Source organism: Pelophylax lessonae (assembly GCF_965119305.1).
Source record: "Pelophylax lessonae genome assembly, chromosome: 1".
NCBI classification, from domain to species: Eukaryota; Metazoa; Chordata; class Amphibia; order Anura; family Ranidae; genus Pelophylax; species Pelophylax lessonae.
In genome coordinates, this window is record NC_138768.1 from 381,664,575 (window position 1) to 381,691,113 (window position 26,539).

The following is a 26,539-nucleotide window of genomic DNA, read 5'->3' on the forward strand; positions in this document are numbered from 1 at the left end:
GCCATATTTTGCGATTTGGCACTGCGTTACTTTAACGGACAATTGCGCGGTCGTGCGACGCTGTACCTAAAAAAAAAAAAAAAAAAAAAGTCCTTTTTTCCCACAAATAGAGCTTTCTTTTGGTGGTATTTGATCACCTGTGCAATTTTTATTTTTTGCGCTATAAACAAAAAAAAGCGCGACAATTCTGAAAAAAATATATATTTCTAACTGTGGGGGGTGTGCCTTGTGGAATGACCATAGAGATCTATGATCCTATATAGAAGGATCACAGGGGTGCTGTGTGTTCATTCCAGGGAGATCAACGGTCAGCTGTGTTTACAACAGCTGCCTGTCCTTCTGTCTCAGCGGGGAACGATCGCGGGTGTCAGGCGGCAATCGGAGCCGCCTGACCCATGCATCAGCTTCCCCACTGACGAGGGAGCACGCCCCCTAGCTGCAGGCATGCGACCGACGTAGCCTTATGTCGGATTGCCTGGGGGAGCCACACTGCCGCAGTAAATACATGGAGTGTGGTTGGCAACCAGTTAATTAGGATTTTGTCTAAAATTTAGGTTTGCTCCTAAGACTTTCATGGGGGTGTATTCATTTTTGCAACATGGTCAACACGATAAACAATCTATGCATTATTATGACCTATACAAAGTGTGCAAATATCAAAATAATATCTTATTCTTCTATCGCCATACAAGGAAAAAATAAATATGAAAATAAAAATATGGAATAAAATATAAAATGGCTCCAAAAGACTCCTTGAAATCCTAAAGTATCACTAAAGCAATCTTGCTGGATGTACTCTTCCAAAACAGTTCTCTTCTCCAGCGCTGTGCAATGGAGGCTGTTTTCCGAACTGCTTCTTTAGGTTTTCCAGGCATCCTCTTGAGCCATCTGGCAACTAATGAATCCTTTTAATTCCGCGCATGCGCTGGGAGTTAAATCATCCCAGTCACCTGGACCACTTAGTTGAGGGCATACACTGCACAGCAGATGCGCCATACAGAGCACACAGAAAATAAGCTATGGTAAAGAGAAGTTTTTTTTTGACTGCTTTGTACATTCAATATACATATTGGGTTGCAATAAGGGGCATCTTTCTAAAAATGCCAGTTGCCTGTTCAGAATTTCTGACTCCCACCATGAGCAAGCAATATGGCAAATGAACTGAAGGTTCTTACATCTGCAAACATTATTTTTGTTTTTTTTTACAGGTGCATTACTGCAAGTGGGATGCCATTAAAACACACTATTGTTAATCACAGTTGCCAGCTTACCTGTTTAATTACTGACACAGCTTATATTTGGCAACCTTAATGCTGAAATCTTCCCACATTGCATAGTAAATGTTCGGTCTGTGAAAATATGGTTTTTAACTAGATTGCTTTTACATCTAACTCCCTGTGCCCAAAACCATTGGCTAGGAATCTTCTTAAGGCCCATTTCACACTTGTGTGACTTGTCTTGTGACTTGGGGCTGCAAAATCGCATGACAAGGCGTACCCCATGAGTACCATACATATCAGTGTGACTTCAAAGTAGTCCCTGCACTACTTTGGTCTGACTTTAATGCGACATGAGGTCCATAGACCTTAAGATTACACAGGCATTGCTACAAGTTCAGTCAGTATCGCACAACTTTCAGGTCGCACAAGTGTGAAAGGGGCCCTAAATGTCAAAGAATTTTGCCTTGGGTAGCTATGTTGTGTAACTAAATGTAATTTTCTATTGCCTAGCAAACCATAATGCATGTAGCATTCAGTGAGTATTGAGACATTGATGGAATCATATATATTTTGCTTGCGCAATCAGAAAAGAATTTGCGATCCGCACTTATATGCTGCCAAGTTTCAGGCACCTAATAAAATCTTATGGAAAGTCTAATCTGAAGCTCGGCCTGAAGGCAGCCAAGGATGTAATTAAAGAAAAGGTGAATAACTGAGGCTAAAAATTCATATGAATGTGGGAGCACTAGACAGATAAAAGGAGTTTTTTTTCTCATATGTGGGTCAGCTTTGAGATTCCAGTAGATTCATTAATAACCTTCCTGAAAGAGCATTAATATTAGCTGCTGCAATAAGAACATCCTTGAAATATTAGACATGGTCTCAGTTTTTCATCAAAGGGCACAGTTTAATTGGGACTAAAAGTAGCCCTCACACAAACATAGCAGTTAGAATTCCCATATATAATTAGATTTAGCTGTTATCACTGTTTGTTTGGCTTATTTGAGACTATTTTGATATTTTTTTAATACAAGTATAAGCAAGGTTGAGCAGCATTTTCAGGATATGACTATTGCTGCTCTGTGCAGAGCCACTGCATTCAGGTTGGAGCTGTTTGCAGGCAGCCCATGGAAATGGATGCACACTCAGTGGCTGCACGGACATAATCCCATGTCAGCTTGACATGTGGTCAGGAGCGGTTGCATTGATTTGAAAAGATGCTGTGAATTTGGAAATCTGCACCTGCTTCTGCCTGCATGTCAGATTTTTCACATTTCAGTCGTGTCCTTGCAGCTGCTACATGTGATCTTCTGTGAGCTACCTGCACGCAGATGGATGTGTACACTGCCAGTAGTTCTGCATGGAGGACAGGACTAATCTCTTGGAGAATAGACCACTTCTCTCTGCTCTTAGAGAAGCATCAAGATATAATTTTTTCCTTCTAGAAAGTTTCTACAATTGCTGCTGAACTGGAAGGAGCTCATTTTGCAGATTTCCTGATCAAATAGCTTTAGCATGGACATAGGTTGGAAGAAGCAGGGCCAGCCTGTAATGTGCCCTGAGGGCAGTGGGCTTTGCATTAGGCACTTACTGTATCACCCTTTTGAGTCCATGGCAGTGGTGCACCTATTTGGTGGAAACCTGTCCCTGAAGAAGCATTTTGGCATGTTCCCTAGATCCTTCCTCCTGTCGTCCTCCGACATTTGTGTTACCGCAGGGCAGTTTATGGATGTCAGTTGCAGTGACTTGGGTTTTGCCCTTTGTACAGGTAGCCTTAGTGGTACTTTTATCCTTAGCTGGTTGCCCTAAGGTGGTTAACGTTGGTAGCACTGGCCACAAACCAATTGGCCACAGAGAAGATGGGAATGGCGGCATTTTTTAAAATTTGGTGCTGCTGGGGATCTCCACCTAAGCTGTGCAAGTTTCTAGATCAGTGGCACCCCAGATGTTTTGGAACTACATTTCCCATGATGCCCATGCACTCTGCAGTGCAGTTAAGCATCATGGGAAAACTAGTTCCAAAACATCTGGGGTGCCAAGGTTGGCCATCACTGCTCTAGATACTGTGCCTGCACATGCCTTCTCATAGGTCTTATCACTGCTCATACACAACCTTTAAACTTGGTCACACACAGACCATTGCACTGCCCGCCATCTTCACAATTATGTGCACCACCATCTTCAAAATCCTCTGTACACCACCATCTTCACAATCCTCTGTCCTCCCTGCTGCCTCAAGTGCTTTAGAAGCAGTTTGTGAGTGCTAGTCTGCTGGAGCATCAGTGCAAGAAACGTATGCTCTTGAAAGGGAAACACCTCTAGCAAATCCCTGAATAACTTCATGAGAGAGGTAATCGGGGGAAGAGCCCCAGAAACAAAAAAATTAAATCTCTCTCTCTGGGAAACCCTGCATTCCTGAGGCTAAAAAAGGATTCCTTTCGATTTATCTCAAGCCTTCAGGTAAAAGGTAAACCTTTGAAATCCGTTCCAGTGTATATCCTCGACCCTCAAGTCCTAACTAAAGTGCCCCTCGTAATAAGGGGGTGTCCCCACTTCTCAGAATGGAAGGATGTCTGGCCTTCACTGCCATCTTGGACTTAGGACATTTCAGATGTTTGTGTTTGTCTTATTCAGGGTCTTTAGATTGGAATTGTGGGTTATAACTCCAACCAACTTCATGTTTAACTTTCTGACATCTCTGCAAAAGACTGGTGGCCTTTCAGATTGCTCTGGCACAGCTCCTCTCTCAAGGATTAATTCATTGTCCCTGAAAAAGAAAGGTTTTAAAGCTTCTAATAAGACCTGTTCTTTGTCCCCTAAGCAAAAGGGAGGCATCTGCCCCAAACTGGAGCAGAAGGTTCCCAACATCTTCCTCCTGGAAAAAAAATCCTATATGGAATTAATCATTGCTTCCCTCCATCTGGCAGATCTTCTGGCCTCTGTTGACATTAAGAATGCCTACTTAAATGTCCCTATTTTCTAAGCCCACCAACTCTACCTGTGTTTTGCTGTGGGCACGCAACATTTTGGCCTGTCCACTGCACCTCTGATCTTCACCAAAGGTGCTAGTCAATGTTCTCGCTCTGCTTTGCTCTCAGGACATTCCTATTGTGGGATATCTTGATCACACTCTTCGAACAGTCGACTCTTGCATAGTTAGGTTGAAAAAAAAAAAAGACACTTGTCCATCCAGTTCAACCAATAAAAAAGACAAACACACACACACACACACCCCTCCATATACACTATCCGATTTCTACAGTTGATCCAGAGGAAGGCATAAAAAAAAACCTCAAAGCACGATCTGGTTCTCTCCATTAGCCAGTCAGATGTTCCCTGGATCAACTACCTCTGGCATTGTAATGAGTATCAAGTTATATTTTGTGCATTTAGGAATGCATTCAGTTTTTTTTTTTTTTTTTTAATCTACTGATCTAGCCAGAACGATTTTCTGAGGGAATCTATTTCACCTTTTTTCGTATCTTTTTACTGTGAAGAAGATTTTCTATTTGTGAAGGTTAAATCTCTCTTTTTCCAGAAGTAAAGAGTGCCCCCTTGTCTTCTGTAATGACCTGAAAGTGAATAACTCCATGTTCACTATAACTCCGTGTTCACTTTTAGGTGGAACTCGGTTTTAGGCTGATAACACAAACAACACAATTCTAATTTCTTGTGTATTGAACTCGCCCATTAAACATTCTCAGTGCTGGAGGAAAAACTAAGTGAACTTGAAAGAAAGCTAATTAGTTTGGAGTTGTGGTATAGAGCTGCCTTGATCAGATATTCAAAATTTTTTTTAGGATCGGGTTTTTTTTTTTGTTGTTTTTTTTAATACATTTTTCTTGGGTTTTAAATCCATACAAAATGAAAGATCGAACATAAGAAAGAACTATTGAGCAGGACATCATGATGCAATAATCATCCAGCAAATAAATAGCCAGAAGTAACCCTTAAGGTGTATGTAACACTTATACCACAGAACAGCATATTTACCTAGAAGTAGTATTGCCAGATTGGAGACCTACAACATTAATCAAAATTAAATTGCAATATGCAGTGGTTAGACCGATCCATAAAGAATGGCAGTCTTATCAAGAGAGTGTAGATTAATGCTATAAATTTCTTTGACTTTGACTATTTGATAAGCTATGCATTGCTTGAAACTGTTAAGTGCAGCTGCTGTTTAACCTTTGGAAGCATTAGGAACTAGGCTACCTCTCCATTTCACAATCAAAAGTCTAGCAATGAATAATGCATGCAATACCAATGTCCCATATTGTAAAGGGAAGCAGTCTGCACCCATACGAAGTATAGCTAAGGCTGGATTGGGTTTAATTAAACAGCCTGTAATATCAGAAATCAATATCAAAAATTTTGTTCCAATAGCTTCTCAGATGCGGACATTCCCAAAGGATGTGGCGTAGAGTACCTATCTGTGAGAAACGACACCAACAGAAGTTATCTATATTCGATAATTCAGCTAAACAAACTGGAGTTAAACTCCATCTATGATGGAATTTTTGGGATAATTCACTAAAGTTTATTCATTTGGGAAACCTGTTCCCTTTGGGTCTCAGGAATTCATGTCAAGTTCTTGTTCCCATTTCACTAGGGAAGAGCTTTTAACAAATTTATATTCCTATTGCATAAGGGAATACAGGAGAGTAATACATTTTTATTAAGTTTTTCCTCAGAGGTCCAGAAGGACCAGGCTCCTCAGGTATAAAGAGAGATGGTATTGGGCCCTCCTGAGGTAAAAAGCCACTTGAATATAAGATTGCTGTTTAGAACAGTGCCTAAGTGCTTAGCACTTCGGCCTAGCAGCACTAGGGTCGTTCACTTGAATTCCAACCATGACACTATCTGCCTGGGGTTTGCTTGTTCTACCTGTGCGGGTTTCCTCCTTGTACTCCGGTTTCCTTCCATACTGCAGAAATACTGTTAGATTAATTGGTTCCTGTCTAAATTCAACCGAGTATGTATGAATGTGAGTTAGGAACCTTAGATTGTAAGCTCCTTGAGGGCAGGGACTGATGTGACTGTACAAAATATGTGTAAATCGCTACGTAAATTGACGGCGCTATTTATGTACCTGTAAAAAAAAGACGTATCAGCTGATGTGAACCATGCCTCGCAAAAAAGAGGATCTGTGAAGATATACAATCGAGTAGTTAATCTGCATATGGCTGAAAAGGGATACAAAGCAATCCAAAGTGTTTAGATATCTATCAGTTGACAAATTGTCTATAAATGGAGACCATATAGTACTGTGGTCACTCTTCCTAGAAGTGGGCTCCCAGCCAAGATGACTCTCAAAGTAGACGCAGTGCCCTTAGTGAAGTAAAGAAGAATCCATGAGTAACAGCTAAAAGCTTGAAGAAATCACTGGAACTTGTCAAACGTCCTTGTTCACGAGTCTACCATACATTACATTTTTGAACAGGCAAGGTGTCCATGGCAGGACATCATGGAGCTGCTGTCCAAAAAAAAAAAGACAAACATTGCTGCGCACCTGAAGTTTGCCAAAGAGCACCATGGCAAACCGCATCCATACTAGGAAAACGTTTTGTGGATAAATGAAACAAAAGTTGAAGTTCAGGAAGAATACTCAGCAATATGAATGGTACAAAAATGACACAGCTTACTAACATCAAAACAACATTTGAATGGTGGAGGGAACATCATATATTGGGCCTGCTTTGCTGCCTCAGGGCCTGCACCACTTTCTATCATCCAAGAGAAATTGAATTCCCAAGTTTACCAAAATATCCTACGGGATAATGTCAGGGTGGTTGTTTGGCTGTCTGCCAGCTGAAGCGTAGTAAACATTTGGGTGGTGCAGCAGGACAATGATTCTTCGCATCAAAGTACGTACACAGTAGACTTGCTTCAGAAAGGGAATATGCACCTTTTGAAGTGGCCCAATCAAAACCCAGACCTTAACCTCATAGAGATGCTGTAAAATGACCTTGAGAGCTGTTCGCACCAGACATCCTACAAAAGTGTCTGAGCTGAAGCAGTTTTGTAAAGAGGGATGGTTAAAAATTACTTCTGAACATTGTGCAGGTCTGATCCAGAGCTAACAAAAGCACTTGCTTGAAGCCATTGCTGCCAAAGGAGGTTCAACCCGCTATAGAAAAAGGCGACATCAGGGACATCACACCCCTGATGCCGTCTTTTTATGACTAACCGCTTAGGGTGGAGCCTGACTTGGTGTCATCACGCAAGCGGCCGCGGCTGGTCCATTTGATTTGTTTTTACTGATGTGTCGGTTTCTTTATGATGCCACGTGAGGGGAAGTTTATGCCTCCCTCTTCTATTTTTGGAACTTTTTGAGGGGGAGGGGCAGTTCATCGGGAAGGATTCACAACCCCCTCCACAGCTGGCTGCCCACAGTAAACATGCTGGTGCCAAGGGCCCAAAAACTGGCAAAGAACCAATTTGGGTGTAAACGCGCTGGTCCCCTGGACAAGGAAGTGTCCTTTTATTAGAAGTCAGCTACTACAGTATCTGCAGAATACGATTTGTTTTTCACTTACTTTTTATATATTGTATTGATTTAACGTTGCACATTTATTATTGTATTCAAATAAAATAATCAAAAGTATCGCACTCTAAAAACATAAAAAGATAAGGTAAATACATAAAATAAGATCCCAATAGTGACGACTTGCTCCCTTGTTACCACCTCCCATACTCGCCTCCAGGAATTTTCAGAACCTCTCCCATCCTCTGGAATTCCCTACCCATAGTATGTCCGGTCAGCCCCCCTGTCCTGTCTGCCTTTAGGCAATCCTTTAAAGCTCACTTATTCAGGGAAGCCTACCCCACCTTCTGCTCCCAAAAAGCCCATACTTGAGTCACCTCCACCAGGGCATCCCCCACAGCTACTACCTTTCTGTACCATCTCCCCCTCCCTTTAGATAGTAAGCTCCAAGAGCAGGGCCCTCCTATTCCTTCAGTATTGTAATTGTACTGTCCTCCTTTATATTGTAAAGTGCTGCGCAAATTGTTGGCACTGTGTAAATCCTGATGCCTCTGACGATGTCCCATTGGATGAAATGCGTTAGCAGGTCCTGAACGACCCAAGCACGCTATGAGCCATGGCATTTGATTTTACACTGCTCGTTTTTACGTTATTGTTGCAAGTACAATCCTTATAAAGCTTTTGCTATGCATTATGAGCTTCACTATGAATTACTTCGTTCTTTTCTGGTGATATAATTTATGTGAGTTGTGGCAAGTGCTTTCAGATTTTATCTATCCAGTACACAGCCGTCTGTTGTTGCTGCATAAAAACTTTTTTTTTTCCATGTGTTTTATTTGTTATTAACAAATTCATGCTGGCGGCTTTCTATATGTGGAATTTTTGTATCCTCTAATAGCGCGAATATTTTTGTATATATTTTTTTGTTTATATAAATCCGGCATCATCATAATAAAAAAAAAAAAAAAACCCAGAGCTGCGGCAGAAATTCCAACTTCCGTCTTGGATGTTATTTAGGTACTTACAGCTGAGGCAGGCACAGTTTGCGGCTGTGGTAGTAGTTGCCCCTCATAAAGTGAAGAGGTTCCTGGCCACACGTAATGTGAACAAGATTCTTTCTTCTGTTTATCTCCGTCTTACGAGTGGTCACTCGGATAGGGACCCCTCCCTGTTCGGGCAGTGGCAGCAGGACGTTCCGACTCTTCTTGAGGAGGACTGGGATCATGGGATCCAATGATATCTGCTCACAATGATCTCGGCTAGGGACAGGTTTATCCAGCTAAAATTTTAACATAGAGCTTATTATACACCACAGCGTTTGGCCAGGATCTATCCTTCATATTCAGAGATGTGCCCTAAATGTCAGCAGGCGGTTGGGACCTTTTTTTCATGTTGTATGGGAGTGCTCGAGAATTCAGGAGTACTGGAGGGAGGTGGCAGATGAGATGAGTGCGGTATTAGCCCTACTGGTGCCCCTGGACCCTAGGATACTTCTTCTGGGCATGGGTGGATTGGTAACGCAGGCTAAGTACTTGTTTTATTTGTCTTTTTATGCCAGGAAAGCTCTTTTGCGGAACTGGAGGGGGTTTGCTCTCCCCACGGTCGCCCAGTGGCGTGCGTTGGTGGACTCAGCTCTTCCGTTTATATAAACTGACCTATATGGGACGTCGATGCCCCCAAAAGTTTGGCAAGATATGGGATCCGTGGCTTGGGGCCAGGTCTCTGCAGATTTAGATTTCCGGGGCTTACCTTGGTGGCGAGGATGTTGATCAACTACTTTGTTTTCTGGGCAATGTGCTATTATGGACTCCCCTGGGGGAATACGGGGGTGGGGGAGACACTGTTGTGGGACTTGGCCACTACTTGGTTTTGCTCACGTTTTGACACTTTTATATGATATACTGTGTTACCAGATTTTTTTGCATACAAGTGACCAGTTAGAGGGGGTGGTGGACAGACAGCCTGAAGATCAGCTTTAAAGGTTTCAGAATTTAAAACAAAAATGTTCTACTCTGCAACCACTTCAGCAGCCCAGACACATTACTTTACCACATAACCCTGTAGAGGGAAACTAAAATAAACCATGCACTTTTTCAGACTTTTTTTTTTATCTGTTTTACCAGGTTAGTGAAGCAGGTGTCCATCGGCCCCATGTTGGTGGAATTCATGGGCGGAGCAATGATGGTGCATACTCTCTTGTGTTAGCGGGAGGATTTGAAGATGAAGTGGTATGTATTCTGCAACACTGCTTTTTTTTTTTGTTTTGTTTTTTTTCAAAGGGTTATGCATCACTTGCATAGGAGGTTCCGCTTATAGGTCTAAGAATATTTTTATGCAGTAGAAATTTTGCATTGTATGTGTAGTGTAGAGGCATTACGTTACACGAGTTTCTGTAAAAAGTAGAAATGTTTCATTACTTTCCGCACAATTGTCTGACTTTGATAAAAAGAAAAACAACTTGCAGGTGCTGTGATACTACAGGAGAATATAAAAACTTTGCCTTGGGACTTTGAGTGAGGTGTAAGAGTCCATTTACACTAATACGACTTGTCAGGCGACTTGGTCAGCCTGACAAGTCGTGCACCGTCGCGGACCATTGTGTAGTACAGGAACGGTTCTAATAGGAGCGAACAAGTCGCTCCGACTTAGAAAAAGGGTCCTGTACTACTTCGGGGCGACTTGCATAGACATTCATTTTATGAAGTCCGTGCATGTCGTGCTGCACGCGACTTCACAGGTCGCCCCCGAAGTCGTGCCGCTTCAGTGTGAATGCGGTCTTACACACATGGCCACTGAATACAAAGTAAACATAATTGTGAAAAAAAGAATTCCCAGGGTTTGGGCTGATATCTTCAACCATAATCCCTGAAAATCAGTTGCAAACCACTATATATATATATATATATATATATATATATATATATGTGTGTGTGTGTGTATATATTTACAAAAATGTGAGGGGTGTTCTCACTTTTGGGAGATGCTGTATATATACAGCATCTCCCAAAAGTGAGAACACCCCTCACATTTTTGTAAATATTTTATTATATCTTTTCATGTGACAACACTGAAGAAACTACACTTTGCTACAATGTAAAGTAGTGAGAGTACATCTTGTTTGACGGTGTAAATTTGCTGTCCCCTCAAAAGAACTCAACACAAAACCATTGATGTCTAAACCGCTGGCAACACAAGTGAGTACACCCCAACTAGCCACCCCCCCCCCCCCGGTATCATGTGACTTGTTAGTGTTGCAAGGCCACAGGTGTGAATAGGGAGCAAGTGTGTTCAACATGGCACCTCATGGCAAAGAACTCTGCGGATCTGAAAAAAAGAATTGTTGCTGTACATAAAGTTGGCATAGGCTAGAAGAAGATTGCCAAGACCCTGAAACTGAGCTGCAGCATGGTGGCCAAGACCATACAGTGGTTTAACAGGACAGGTTCCAATCCGAACAGGCTTCGCCATGGTTGACCACAGAAGTTGAGTGCACATGCTCAGCGTCACATCCAGAGGTTGTGTTTGGGAAATAGACGTATGAGTGCTGCCAGCATTGCTGCAGAGGTTGGAGGGTCAGCCTGTCAGTGCTCAGACCATATGCTGCACACTGCATCAAATTGGTCTGCATGGCTGTCGTCCCAGAAGGAAGCCTCTTCTAAATATGATGCACAAAGCCCACAAACAGTTTGCTGAAGACCAGCAGACTAAGGACATGGATTACTGGAACCATGTTCCGTGGTCGGATGAGACCAAGATAAATTTATTTGGTTCAGATGGTGTCAAGCGCGTGTGGCGGAATCCAGGTGAGGAGTACAAAGACAAGTGTGTCTTGCCTACAGTCAAGCATGGTGGTATGATTGTCATGGTCTGGGGCTGCATGAGTGCTACGGGCACTGAGGAGCTACAGTCCATTGAGGGAACCATGAATGGCAACATGTACCGTGACATACTGAAGCAGAGCATGAATCCCCTCCCTTCAGAGACTGGGCCGCAGGGCAGTATTCAAACATAATGACCCCAAAATCACCTCCAAGACTACCACTGCCTTGCTAAAGAAGCTGAGGGTAAAGGTGATGGACTGGCCAAGCATTTCTCCAGACCTAAACCCTATTGAGCATCTGTGGGTCATCCTCAAACGGAAGGTGAAGGAGTGCAAGGTCTCGAACATCCACCAGCTCTGTGATGTCGTCGTGAGGGAGTGGAAGAGGGCTCCAGTGGCAACCTGTGAAGCTCTGGTGAACTCCATGCCCAAGAGGTTTAGGATAGTGCTGGAAAATAATGGTGGCCACACAAAATATTGACACTTTGGGCCCAATTTAGACATTTTCACTTAGGGGTGTACTCACTTTTGTTGCCAGCGGTTTAGACAATAGGCTGTGTATTGAGTTATTTTGAGGGGACAGCAAATTTACACTGTTATACAAGCTGTACACTCACTAATTTACATTGTAGCAAAGTGTCATTTCCTCAGTGTTGTCACACGAAAAGATATAATAAAAAATGAACAAAAAAATCTGACGGGTTATAACCCTCCCTCGCTCTATCTAAAATATTTTTTTAAAAATGCCTTTAGTTACACTTTAGATAATTTAAAGTTTTTTTTTTTTTTTTTTTTTGGATTACATACTGAGACAGTAAATTCCTGAACCATACTTCAAAACCTTTAGCCCAAGAGGAAGTGGTATGTTTCAAAATAATTCACCTATATGTGACTTATATATGGATATATTTAGAAAGTAAAACTCCTGGCAAATGTCTAAATACACAGATTAAAAAACCATATGAGCGGTTTTATCCTCCAAAGGATTTGGGTTTCTGTCCGAGTCCTGATATATACTATTTAAGATTGGTTACCCCCAGCCTGCTGACTGGGCAGTAGAAGTACTGTAGAAAACTGATGAGGTCGTGTCTGCTTAATCTACTTTGTATTCTGATCAGCAGTTTTCTTGTATTTGCATGTAGCTCACCTGATTGGCTAGCAGTGCTACCCCTCTCACCTAGTCTAAGCTCTTTTGTATAAGAAACTTCAAGAGGCTGATATCAAGTCAAATTTAACTCGTTTTTTTAAAAATTATAAATAATGAATACATAATTTCACAAATGTTTCTTTTTTGTATCTACCTGCAGTTCACAGTTGAACGTCTTGTGATGAAAATCCCTTAGAAAGCACAAAATATGTATATTTGTACTAGGGATATACCGATTATCGGGGGCCAATATGCACTTTCCCCGATATATCGGTATCGGCCCCAGAACTGGCTGATATTGCCGATATTTTTGTGACCTCATTCTGCATTCTTAGGCCGCCTTGCCTTGGACAGCCTCGTCTGGAGTCGGGACTAGCCTCGCGGGAGTGTATCACAGCCATACACCCACCCACAGCAGCCCGGTGCTAACCAGCCACCCACATCCACAGGCCCTGTACCAGCCAGCCACCCATAGACCCTGTGCCAGCCACCCACCCACCACAGGATGCCAGCCAGTCAGCCACCCACCACAGGGTGCCAGAAAGCCAGACATTAAGCATTAAACAAAAATGAACATGTTCAGTACCAGATTTGTGTCAAAAAATGTCTTAATTTTTCAAAACTTTAAATGTACAAAATATCGGCCGATACGTTGTGACCAAAACTTCGGTATTGGTATCGGCCCTGAAAAAACCATAACGGTCTATCCCTAATTTTTACTGCATTGCTTAGAGGAGTAATTTATTAGTGAGTAAACGGGATTTTAGGTAAGTAGGGTCTTTTTCCATACAAGTACATCTCCTTCAGACTTATTTATTAAAGAGCTTTTCATTTTAAAGCTGAACTCTAGATATGATCCAGCCTGGAACCATGTCTTGTCTCATACCTGAAAGTCACCTGGGGAAGCTTACAATCACCATAAATAGTCAGAGCTACTACAGTGATAGCAGTGATCTTTCGAGTCCTGCGCTGAGCGGCATTCCCACTGCACACTAATCACACAGGGTCGCTCGCTCAGCACTGTCACCAATCACGGGATGGCTTTTTTTCCTTTTCTTTTTCTTTTTTTCTTTTTCTAATGAATACAGGATGTTCTTTGGACAAGTGGAGACCACAAGATCTCTGCCCCTTCCCTCCACCTTGTTCAACTTTTTGTATTCACTTAAAAATAAATTTACAGGGTGTTATATGAATGGCAGTGTCCCACATGTGATGCCCACCCTGCGATTAATGTGGAGATGGGAGACTGCTCCAAGCTGGACCAATGTAAATGCGCAATAAAGATCATACCTGGAGTTCAGCTTTAGGTACAGTAATTCATAGCAGCCTATCTATCAGAATTTGTATGTGTGTGTGTGTGTATGTATGTATATATATATATATATATATATATATATATATATATAGCTATAATTAAGTCAGACCAGTGTAACATGGTTGCTGTTAAGATTTAGCACGTGGTGATTGATTGCCCATCCTAGGCTGCTAGTAAAAGCCAAATAAAGTCTGCAGAATCACTGAAACAAGACACAATTTCCTCTTTCATAGGACCGTGGTGATGAGTTCACATACACTGGCAGTGGTGGTCGGGATCTTTCTGGAAACAAAAGGATTGGAGAACATTCATTTGATCAGACATTGACTCACATGAACAGGTTAGTTCCTTCCATGGAAAATGAACATATGCACACATTTAGTGAATAAATTGTACCACTTTTTGAAAATTTTTTTTTTTTTTTAAAGATGCATCTTATGTTTAGCTTGGCCATTACTGGCTGTCAAAGTTGTCTTGCGCTTATACTGCTAATTTTGACCTGAAAATCTAGACATCATTGATCTCCATCCACGAAAGGGTTAACAGTTTTGGGTCAGTTCTGTTTTATATATGTTGAAGTTTGTAGATTGTTCTTAAATGGCATTTTTTTTTCTCTTTTCTTATTACTTATGTAAAATTTTGTAATTCTGGATGTTGCATAGATTTTCTTTTTGGGCACACTAAGCTATATTAGCATACCTCGGGCAAAGGAGGACGGGGGGGGGGGGGCGGGTAGAGAGAGAGGTAAATCTCTTTTAATATATCAAACAATTACAATGGTAAAATGCAAAAATGTATTTTACAAAAAATGTTGCCAGCTTTACTGGACTTATACATAGGATCATGGTTATTTACTTTTGGTTATATCAAGAGGTGGAGAGTGCATGAGCCAGTGTTTTCAGTAGTATTATACAGTAACAGCAGTTCTCGCTCGTTAGAGCTTACAATCTAAGAGGGCCAAGTGATACAAAATAAATAACTGTGAAGGATAAGCTAATGAAGAAAGTAAAAGTACAGTTTAAGTTAAAAGCAGGATAGGCTTCTCTGAAGAGAAGAGTATTCATGCATCGCCTAAAGGTGGATAGAGTAGGAGATAGTCTGATAGATTGGGGTAGGTAGTTCCAGAGGATGGAAGAAGCTTTGTAGAAGTCCTAGAGGGGAACATGGGAGGAGGTGACTAGGGAGCTAAAGAGCAGGAGGTCTTGTGATGACCAAAGAGAACAGTTTGGTATTTTAAAAAAAGGTTAGTGATGTACCTGGGGGCAGAGTTGTGGATGGTGTTGTAAGTTAGTATTTTAGATTTTATTCATTGGGTGATCGGAAGCCAATGGCGTGATCAGCAGAGAGGGGTAGCAGAAAGAACAGTTGGTAAGGTAGGTGAGTCTGGCAGCAGAATTCATGATGGACTGAAGCGGGGATAGCCTATGTAAAAGTAAGCTGAGGAGGAGGGCGTTGAGGCAGTCAAGCCGAGAGATAACCATGGAGTAGATTAGAAGCTTTGTGGTGTTATTGGTTAAGAAGGGGTGTATTTTTGAGAAGTTGTAGAGGTGAAGGTGGCATGATTTGGACAGCGAATGGCTGTGGGGCTGAAAGAGTTCAGGGTTCCACATAACCTGGCATGCGGGGACTGATTGATGTGTCAACCCTGAAGTCAGGAAGGGGCACGTAGGGGAGGAAATATGAGTTTTGAATAGATTGAATTTGAAGAATTGGTGTAACATCTGTATTGACATGTCCGTTAGTAAATTAGTGATGCGTGAGGAGGAAGAAAATTGAGGGGTTGAAAGAAAGATTTGGGTGTTGTCGGCATAAAAATGGTTTTAGAAGCTGTTGGAGGTTATCAGCTGACTCAGGGAGAAATTGCAGATGGAGACTAGGAAATGTCCAAAGACAGTACCATGGATGGCCCCTACAGAAAATGGATTGGAAGAGGAGGAGGTAGAGTTGTGACACTGAAGGTGGTGTGCGATGGATAAAATGAGAACCAATGAAGAATACAGTCATAGAGACCAAGGGAATTGAGTTTTTGTGAAGGATCGGGTGGTCAACTGTATCAAAAGCAGAAGGCAAAGAGTCCAGAAGAGTGACCGTTGGTTTTAGTTAGTCGTTTAGGAGCATTTTCTGTGGAGTGTTGTGGGCAAAGTCCAGACTGAAGGGGATCAAGAAAGTAATTTTTGGCACTTCTAAATTAGTTAATAAAATAGTCATTTCGAACATGGAAACTAGAGACTGGGAATTTGGAGAATCTTCTGTTACTACAAGGAGTCTCTCAAGTAATGGAATATGGACATGGAGTAGTATCGTTCTATATTCTGTGGTCCACATTCCCATATCCACCTGTGTTGTCAGTGAATTGTTGGTTGATGGATACGTTTCCCTAACAATGAATATTCTCCAATTCATTATGGTAATAGTTACTAGTTCATACATATTATGTACATTACACTTTTTTTCTGTAGTTCATATACCTGTTATAAAGGCAAGCTATTGATCATCTTGTGTACTGGCTATTTTTAGGGTTTCTGCCCTGGGCCTCCATAGTCATTTATTATTTAGAGAATCTCCTGTAGGCTCCTTGGCTTCCTTGTGCCTTCAGTGTAGTTAGCCATTGACTGCATCAGAAAAAAAACACACCTCTGAAAAATTAACATAAAGGGTAATAGGTCTTGGCCAGTTACGAGAATGATAGGAACTATGGACAGAGACCAACAGTTATGGAGATTGGTAAAAAAGCAAAAATTGCTATTCCAAACAACGAACACTTAAGCTTGCCATAGACTGTTTGAATCGGGAATTTCAACCATGTATGGGGCAGGCTGAATGTACCCAAGTTGATTACAACATGGGTACAACCAGCCTGTCGGATTTTCAATGCGATTTTTTTTATTGCTTGCGGCTATTATAGCTGCTAGCCATATTCACTGTGTTCTCCTGGCAGGGATGGTTCCCCCTGGGAGAACATAATGGCTCTGCGGGAGGGATTCCCCCATCAAAACTGACTGTTGATGGGGGAATCAAGCAATTTTCTTTCCTGCATCCTGCAGCCTGTGGTTGCAGGAAAGAAAATTGCTCTGTCTATGGCCAGCCTTAGCCAGTAATTAAGACGCTGAACTTATGCATGGAGGCACACTTCAGCATATTGATATCTAGTTTTGATGTACGTTAGGGGAAGTATGAGGGGAAAGCAGTGTCGTCATATGGTACACTTCATGCCGATTGTTACCTTCATCTTCAGAGATGCAGCGCCTATTGGTGCAAATTGTGTTTGCTAAAATAAATTGTAGGCCTGTCTGTTTTCACAGAATTTGATGGGATTTGTCATGCACGTCTAAGAATCAGGCATCAAGCTGTATCTCTCAGGACTATTTTGTGCTCTCGTCTAGAAATACAAAGCAAAAGTTTTCTTCCTTTTTTTATTTTTGTTCTTAATTAAGACACAGTATAACATAACATTACTAGATACCAGAAATCCTATACCTGTGGAGCTTGCAGCCAAGAGAAGCAGAAGATACCGATGGGTTTGTTTTTTTCAATCGCTTTTGACCACTGAGGTTTTTGTTTGTGATAGTCTAATGCGATTTTCCCTACTTTGGGTTATTCCTTTTATTGTCACTGTGGTGATTCATTTTCCTTCATATATCAGAGCATAAAATGTAGCATTTATGACTATGGGTCTATTATTTGTATGTCTTTGGTCTTACCAGCATATCTAAAACATTTACCTTTTCTTTAGAAAAATTTGGCTTGGTTAAACAACAGGAGATCTTAAAGATCATTTGATGTATTTTTTTTTTTATTTAAACACATTCTCCTTTTTTTTTTTAATTAATTGGTCAGAAATAATGAAAATGTATTCATTACTACATATTTGAAAATAAAACTTTAGTTATTATTTTTAATTATTATTATTAAATGCTACATACTTTAACCTTGGTGGCAAGAGCTTTCCCATCACTACCTGCAAGAACTATCTGTAAATGTGCACCTGTTAGACTTTGTATTAATTATGACCTGTTTTGTCCATATTCCTTTAGGAACAAGTATCTTTCAATTCGAATAGACAAAGGGAGGGCTATAACCCCTGTCAGATTTTTTTTTTTCACCATCTCTGTTTCATTGCTGAGCTTTCCCCTCACGTTCCCATAGCCAAACAGGAAGTGAGAGGAAATCTATGTAAATTGAGGGAACCTCTTGGGGCCCCCCAGGTCATCAAAGCTATTGTCCCCCATTGGAAGGTTTCCCTTCTATTACTTTTCTGGGGACAACTCAAAATTCAAGATTTTCTTTTATTTTCACTTTAAATGATAGTGGTAAATAGGACATATTAAGAGGGTGAATCTCCTTAATTGGGGACCCATACAGCAATAAAAACTGACAGGTGTTCTAATTCCTCTCCACTGTATCCAAAAATAAAAAAAAATCTATACAATTTGACTTTAGTTGTACTTGAACCATTTCTGGACTGGAAGGATTTGTCCCCCTTAATGACCAGGCCATTTTTTGCGATTTGGCACTGTGTTACTTTAACGGAAAATTGCGCGGTCGTGCAACGCTGTACCCAAATAAAATTGATGTCCTTTGTTTCCCACAAATAGAGCTTTCTTTTGGTGGTATTTTTTGTGCTATAAACATTCTGAAAAAAAAATAAAAACAACATTTTTCGCATTCTGCTATATAACATTCCCCGAAAAAAATAAAAAATTTTCATCATTTTAGGCCAATTTGTTTTCTGCTACATATGGTAAAGAAAATCGCAATAAGCATTTTTTTATTGGTTTGCGTAAAAGTTATCGCGTCTACAAACGGGGAAAGATATTTATGTAATTTTATTTATTTTATTTTTTTACTAGTAATGGCGGCAAGCTGCGATTCTTAGCGGGACTGCAACATTGCAGTGGACAGATTGGACCCCTAACTGACATTTTTTACACTTTTGGGGGGGACCAGTGACTTTACTACAGTAATCAGTGCTAAAAATATGCACGGTTACTGTAATAATGACATTGGCAGGGAAGAGGTTAACACAGTGGGTGATCAAGGGGTTGAATGTAAGCCTAGGGGAGTGTTTCTAACTGTGTGTGTGTGGGGGGGGGGGGGCTATTGAAATGACCATAGAGACATGTGATCCTATATAGAAGGATCACAGGTACTCTGTGATCATTACAGAGAGAACAAGGGTCAGCTGTGTTTACAACAGCTAACCGTTCTCTCTTAGCGGGGAGCGATCGCGGGTGTGGCCGGCGGCAATCAGAGCTGTCGGCATCGGAGTCCCCGGGAGTGGGGCGCGCACTCGCCACCTAGCAGCAGGCGCGCGACCGACATAGGGCTATGTCGGTTCGCGCAGGAGGGGCTGCCTGCCACAGTAAAACTGCAGTGGGTGGTCCTTAAGTGGTTAATTAAAAACAACATTATGCATCATGTGGTGGGTGTCACGTGTGTTTTTCTTTTCCTTTTTTTTATTGCACAGAAAACGTAATATTTTACCATTTCTGATGACATTTTTACACTATGATCATGGTTACTTGATTAAGCAGTTCATAATGCACAACATTTATTGTGCTCTCATCTTCTTGCATCCCCTTCTAGGGCCCTGGCCCTAAATTGTGATGCGGCCCTGAATGATAAAGATGGAGCCGAGTCTAAGAATTGGAGAGCTGGAAAGCCTGTCCGCGTAGTCCGAAGCTCAAAGGGGCGTAGAATCAGCAAATATGCCCCTGAAGATGGCAACAGATATGATGGCATTTATAAGGTCTTCAACTCCATGAGAATTGCTGCTTAAATGTCTCTGCTTAAAAACTTCCCAGAATTAATTTAGCCTGCAAATGCGTCCATTGTTTGTTTTGTTTTTTTTCTTTTAAATTGTGTGTTTTTTTTTTTTTTTTTTTTTAAATTGACAGATTATGTCAGAATTATTTGTGTTAGCAGTACATAAGTAAACTTTTCATAATAGCAGTTTAACAATGTAACGACTAATCAGATTGTTGATTTAGTTTTAGATTTTATAAAATTGATAGAATGTTGGCTGTTATTGAATGGTGCTGCATTATTGAGTTGTCTTAACAAAGTTAAGCAAATGAAGCAAACTTATTTTCATAGGTTAATTTAAATTGCACATTTTCTTTTTCTGAATACATTTCTTGTGAAAAACACTATGAATACTGCCTGAACTTTTGTTGCATAGGTGGTAAAATACTGGCCTGAAATAGGCAAGTGTGGGTTCCTAGTGTGGAGATACCTTTTGCGGAGGGATGACTTAGAGCCTGCCCCATGGACCGCGGAAGGCGTAGAACGCTCAAAAAAACTTGGACTGACTTTACAGGTGACGCCAGACACACATTGTGCATTAATCTTTTGGTTTAATAGACACACGGGGCTGCAAAATACAAAAACAGGTCCTAGCTATGTACAGTTGTGCTCGTAAGTTTACATACCCTGGCAGAATTTATGATTTCTTGGCCATTTTTCTGAGAATATGAATGATAACCCAAAAACTTTTCTTTCACTCATGGTTAGTGTTTGGCTGAAGCCATTTATTATCAATCAACTGTGTTTACTCTTTTTAAATCATGACAACAGAAACTACCCAAATGACCATGATCAAAAGTTTACATACCCTGGTGATTTTGGCCTAATAACATGAACACAAGTTGACACAAAGAGGTTTGAATGGCTATTAAAGGTAACCATCATCACCTGTGATCTGTTTGCTTGTAATTAGTGTGTGTGTATAAAAGGTCAATTCATTTCTGCACTCCTGACAGACCCTTGCATCTTTCATCCAGTGCCGCACTGACGTTTCTGGATTCTGAGTCATGGGAAAAGCAAAAGAATTGTCAAAGGATTTGCGGGAAAAGGTAGTTGAACTGTATAAAACAGGAAAGGGATATAAAAACGATATCAAAGGAATTAAGAATGTCAATCAGCAGTGTTCAAACTCTAATCAAGAAGTGGAAAATGAGGGGTTCTGTTGAAACCAAACCACAGTCGGGTAGACCAACTAAAATTTCAGCCACAACTGCCAGGAAAATTGTTCGGGATGCAAAGAAAAACCCACAAATAACTTCAGGTGAAATACAGGACTCTCTGAAAACATGTGGTGTGGCTGTTTCAAGATGCACAATAAGGAGGCATTTGAAGAAAGATTGGCTACATGGTCGAGTCGCCAGAAGAAAGCCATTACTGCGCAAATGTCTCAAGCCTCAAACCTTCTGGCATGAAGTCATTTGGAGTGATGAGACCAAAATTTAGCTTTTTGGCCACAACCATAAACGCTACATTTGGAGAGTCAACAAGGCCTATGATGGTACACCATTCCAACTGTGAAACATGGAGGTGGATCGCTGATGTTTTGGGGATGAGTGAGCTAAAAATGCACAGGACATTTGGTCAGAATTGATGGCAAGAAGTATGTTATCAAAAAATACTGGAGGAAAATTTGCATTCATCAGCCCGGAAGCTGCGCATTGGACGTACTTGGACATTCCAACATGAAAATTATCCTAAACACATGGCCAAGTTGACCTGTCATTGGCTGCAACAGAATAAAGTGAAGGTTCTGGAGTGGCCATCTCAGTCTCCTGACCTCAATATCTCTGAGCCACTCTGGGGAGATCTCAATCAAACGTGCAGTTCATGCAAGACAGCCCAAGAATTTACAGGAACTGGAGGCTTTTTGCCAGGAAGAATGGGCAGCTTTACCATCTTAGAAGATAAAGAGCCTCATCCACAAATACCACAAAAGACTTCAAGCTGTCATTGATGTTAAAGGGGGCAATACACTGTATTAAGAACTGGGGTGTGTAAACTTTTGATCAGGGTAATTTGGGTAGTTTCTGTTGTCATTATGATTTAAAGAGTAAACCCAGTGAACCCTGATAATAGCAACAGCCAAACACTAACCATGAGCGAAAGAAAAGTTTTTGTGTTATTATTCATATTCTCTAAAAAATGGTCAAGAAATCATAAATTCTGCCAGGGTATGTAAACTTATGAGCACAATTGTAATTCATTCTACAGATTCATTTACTGAAAATATGATTTTATAGTATTACTGTTTGTTTTTTTGTTTTTTTTTCACATCTTGAATATACTTTAGTGTGAAGCATAACTAATCCAACTATACTTGCCTCCCATTCAACCATGTGAGTGCCATATTTTGCTATGTGGGATCTCAATTAGCTTAGATGATGGAGTTTTGATTTATTTTTTCTCCTTGGCACCAAGGCATGCTGAGATTGTATACGGAGATGCGCATGTGCAGCTCCGTATACATTGAGGAGAAAACTTGGGGACAGGCAGGTAATGCCCATTTGTTTCAAAGGAGTCCCTTATATAATGGAGGACTGCCTGCCCAAAATATTTTATTCTAAAGCTTTATAGTTCACTTGGGCTGGAATGCTAATCCCATATAAGAGCAGATTATTTTATACAGATACAGTGAGTGGTTACATGCTCTTTATAGTAAATTACATAAAAATCAATAATTTTTCCACAATCCTAGTTTCCAGAGGGATATTTGGAAGCCATGGCTAACAAAGAGAAAAAAGTCAAGAAACCGCCTACAAAATCCGAACCCAGCAGTCCAGCCAGTTCATCGAATCAGAGTTCCAGGAGCCAGAGTAAGCCAAGTACCCCAGAGCACAGCCATGGCACCCGTAGCAACTCCAAATATAGTGGCACCCAAAGCAACGGAAACCAGAAAAGGCCTATTGAAGAAGGTATGTTTTCTGAAAATACTGATATCCTGATAAACCAGCAACATTTTCTAAAGCTGCTTTCTATTTTAGATTACGGTTTAATCTTTTCGCTGCCAGGCCCTGTGCTCCAGTTTTAGTGCTGGTTCACACTAGTGCGATGGCAGACATCGCATGTGATTCACACCGCATTGTTGTCCTGTTTTTACATTTTAAAAAAAGGGGGGCTATTAAACACACATTCACCAGCCCCAAACCTCCCCCGCTCTTCATCCTGACAATCATGCTCTCCCGATCCCCCGGGCAGCAGCTGCAACCGGCGGGAGGGGTGGAGAGAGATGTGGTCAGCAGTGCTGCATGAATAGGGTGCTGGGGATCAGTGGGGGGGGGGGGCAGGGATAGGGGTCACAGTAGGGGGGGGATTGCTTTTCACTCACCTCATGCTTTTAAGATCACGGGGGGTTGTGATACATAGGAAGGGAAATATTAAAAAGCCCCTTTAATATCTTTCAGGCCATTGTGTACACTAAAATGCATGCCGACCTTCAAAAGCAGACGTTCCAACATGCCGGACCACAAGGCGCAGTGCACAGAACAAATGTGTGAATTAAAAATTGCACTTGCTGCCGTGTGCAGCAAACCTAACACAATAAGGCCTCTTGCACATTGCTATTGATGCTTTTTTTCTCCTACTGGAGTTTAGCAGCAAAAAACAGGGTAAAAATCTGCAATTTGCATGCGTGTTAATGCATATAAATGCAGGAACACACCCAGCATTAACACGTGTAAGACACTTGTGTGTTCAGGAGAAGAGCTTTTGAGCATAAAAAATGCTCACAAGTGATTTTTTTTTTTCTGCCTCTGAACTCCCCAAAATGCCTATAGTTTGCATGGACACATACTGTAGGCTAACCAAGGGGAGTTTAGAGGCAGCGAAGAAAAGCTCTAATGCCTGTAAAAACCTCTTTTATGAGCTACAGTGTGCATGAGGCTTTAGAAAGCCAAATGCTGTATACTTAAAGGTAAAATGTACAATTATAAAGTAATAAACGATAATGAACTCATTTTAAATAGAGGTTGCATATCACTCGGCAAAAATAAATTATAATGAGCTAAAAAGTATAAATAGGTGGATCAACAATCACTTTGTCGTTCCCAGTAGCCATAATTGAGGAATTCTGATATAGAATATATTTGAAGCATGGGCTTACACCAGCTTCAAGAATAGTTCTGTATAAAAATAAATAGTATGAGACAAATTTGTATATGAAAATAGACCTCTCATGAAAATAGACCTCTCATGATAAGAACGCATCAGGACAGCTGTATGCAAATTAGGAATAATTTCCACATCTTAGCCCACAGTTTCCAAAGTGAGGAATAAGTGAGTCACTTGTTTAGAGACAGAGGATATGGGGATATCGCCTATGTTGGGCACTAAAAAGATTCACGGGGGTCCAGTCAGTAAAATTTTCTTGCAGCAGGGTTTAGAGTGTCATGTTGGTGCTAGGACTCCGAACCTTCACTTCACAGTCGCCCCCCACCCTTTAGGTCCCAAACGTCCTGGCCTATATGGTAAAATGCAGGGTTCTACTGTGTGGACACCTGTTAGTGTGAGGTCCAGGAACTAGTGTAACAGTGCACATTTATTTGCATTGCACTTTGTCCTTTTTTTCTTTCAACTTGAAATTGTCAAAATTACATTGCATTCATTTTTATTCACTGCAGCTCAGTAGCGGTACATAGAAACAGACTGTATGTGGAGGTTTCACGTGAGCTCCAATCCACTGTAGAAAAATGCTCACAGTATGCTTTTTACACCGCACTGCTCAACACCCAAGGGCACTGTTGCAGTGTGAACAGAAAACAATGGTTTATATTGCCCTCGCAGAGATCTGTGTTGTTCTAACATCGCAGTGCTGTGACGGTGTAAAAAAGGACAGACTTGCTTCGCCTGCCATGTTGTGCCCTTCCTTGAGTATAACAGCAGCAGCGAGCCGGGGGGGAGGGAAAGAACACTCGATCAACTATTTTCGATACTGAGACCATTTAAATTATGTTCATAGACTTTTCTGTTTTTGCCTATTTTACCTATTTTCGATACTGAGACCATTTAAATTATGTTCATAGACTTTTCTGTTTTTGCCTATTTTACCTAACTTTCATTGGCTGAAAAAAACATTTTACTGCTGTTGCAGTGGTCAGAGACCATGACTGACAGCACAGTTATATCAGAGCAGCCATCATTGGTACATGATCACTGCTACAGCAATACGCCATAGTGACACTGCACTTTCTCTGCTGACCGTATGTAAAAATGATATATACAGTATCTCACAAAAGTGAGTACACCCCTCACATTTTTGTAAATATTTTATTATATCTTTTCATGTGACAACACTGAAGAAATTAAACTTTGTTACAATGTAAAGTAGTGAGTGTACAGCTTGTATAACAGTGTAAAATTGCTGTTCCCTCAAAATAACGCAACAAAAGTGAGTACACCCCTAAGTGAAAATGTCTGAATTGGGCCCAATTAGCCATTTTCCCTCCCCAGTGTCATGTGACTCGTTAGTGTTACAAGGTCTCAGGCATGAATGGGGAGCAGGTGTGTTAAATTTGGTGTTATCGCTCTCACTCTTTCATAATGGTCGCTGGAAGTTCAACATGGCACCTCATGGCAAAGAACTCTCTAGGATCCAAAAAAAATATGTGCTCTACATAAAGGTGGCCTAGGCTATAAGAAGATTGCCAAGACCCAGAATATATTAAGTTGAAGACAACAGATAGACATGTAAAACTTCTGTAGGGAGATTTGTTTAATCTCAATGTATCATCTGAGGCTGTTCTTCACTTGGTATAGGTGAAGGTTTACATCCACTTTAGGCAAGAGTGGCTGTGAATTATTTTTAAATCTCCATGGTTTATATTTTATGTACAGCATGCCTACAATATAGTGTGCAATATTTTATAATTTCAAGCACATCTTAATCCTGCTTAGATACGTTTCAAACTGGGCTCAGAGCTGGCTCTGACCAGCAGAGGGTATCATTTACTATTGAAGCTCGCCAACTAATGTGCATTAGGTCTTCCTACTTCAGGCATTGTACGTCTGCTCTGTTGTGTTTATCATTTTAGTGTGTATTTCTTTTCAATCATCTTATGTTTGTTGACATTTTTTTCAGATGAGCCAAATGAGGACACCTTGCCATCTAAGTCTGTGAAGCTGTCGGAAGAGGAGGAGGAGGAAGAGGAGGATGATGAGGAGAAGAAGGGCGGGGAAGCATTTCAACTAACAGAACAGCAGGATTGGTTAATTAAAGAGGACTCTCAAAATCAGAAGCTGTGGGACGAGGTTCTGTCTTCAATTAAGGAGGGCCCTGTAAGTTGTGTTAATCCAGCTACAGGTTCTTGATTATAATAAGCTGAACTCTGGGACACAAGTAAATTACATTAAAAAGCTGCTAATTTTCTATAATAAAGCTTTACCATTTAGCAGAAAAATACCTTCAACAGTGACTTTTGAGAAAAAGCAGCTACAGCCAAGGCACTTAGAGGAGGTATCCTAGAGATGAATAAGTCATATTTGCTCACTGCACCACCATTAGGAAATGCTGGGAATTGTAATTGTTAATGTGGTTTGCATTGATGGCCGAGGGTGTTGCGGATGTAAACCAGCATAGCAAGTAGCCTGTTAAGAGGACGCGTCAGAAACACACCTGGTGGCAAGGTGAATAGTAGCTGCCGGTCGCACAAAGAGGAAATGGGGGGGGGGGCACTGATTAGCGGCACAGATTGGGACTGATGTCCCTGTAACAGAAGCCGGTTCCTGGTTTTCTTCTTTCCTTATGCTGATC

At 41.1% G+C, this 26,539-nt stretch overlaps 1 protein-coding gene and 1 long non-coding RNA gene across 2 annotated transcripts in view; one reads left to right on the plus strand and one right to left on the minus strand.

Moving 5' to 3' along the window:
* Positions 1–26,539, plus strand: part of UHRF2 (ubiquitin like with PHD and ring finger domains 2) — a 184,195-nt gene that overhangs the window by 144,034 nt on the left and 13,622 nt on the right. Inside the window, exons 9-14 of the mRNA XM_082265164.1 lie at positions 9,831–9,935; positions 14,223–14,329; positions 19,576–19,738; positions 20,171–20,308; positions 22,490–22,706; positions 25,868–26,064. Of these exons, the coding sequence (XP_082121290.1) occupies positions 9,831–9,935; positions 14,223–14,329; positions 19,576–19,738; positions 20,171–20,308; positions 22,490–22,706; positions 25,868–26,064 (927 nt within the window). The remainder of the gene's footprint in view (positions 1–9,830; positions 9,936–14,222; positions 14,330–19,575; positions 19,739–20,170; positions 20,309–22,489; positions 22,707–25,867; positions 26,065–26,539) is intronic.
* On the minus strand, positions 20,175–22,029 carry LOC309561318. Its single transcript, XR_014225557.1, has 2 exons — positions 21,986–22,029; positions 20,175–20,388 (listed from the first exon to the last, which is right to left on the minus strand). It is a non-coding gene; the product is annotated as an uncharacterized lncRNA (long non-coding RNA).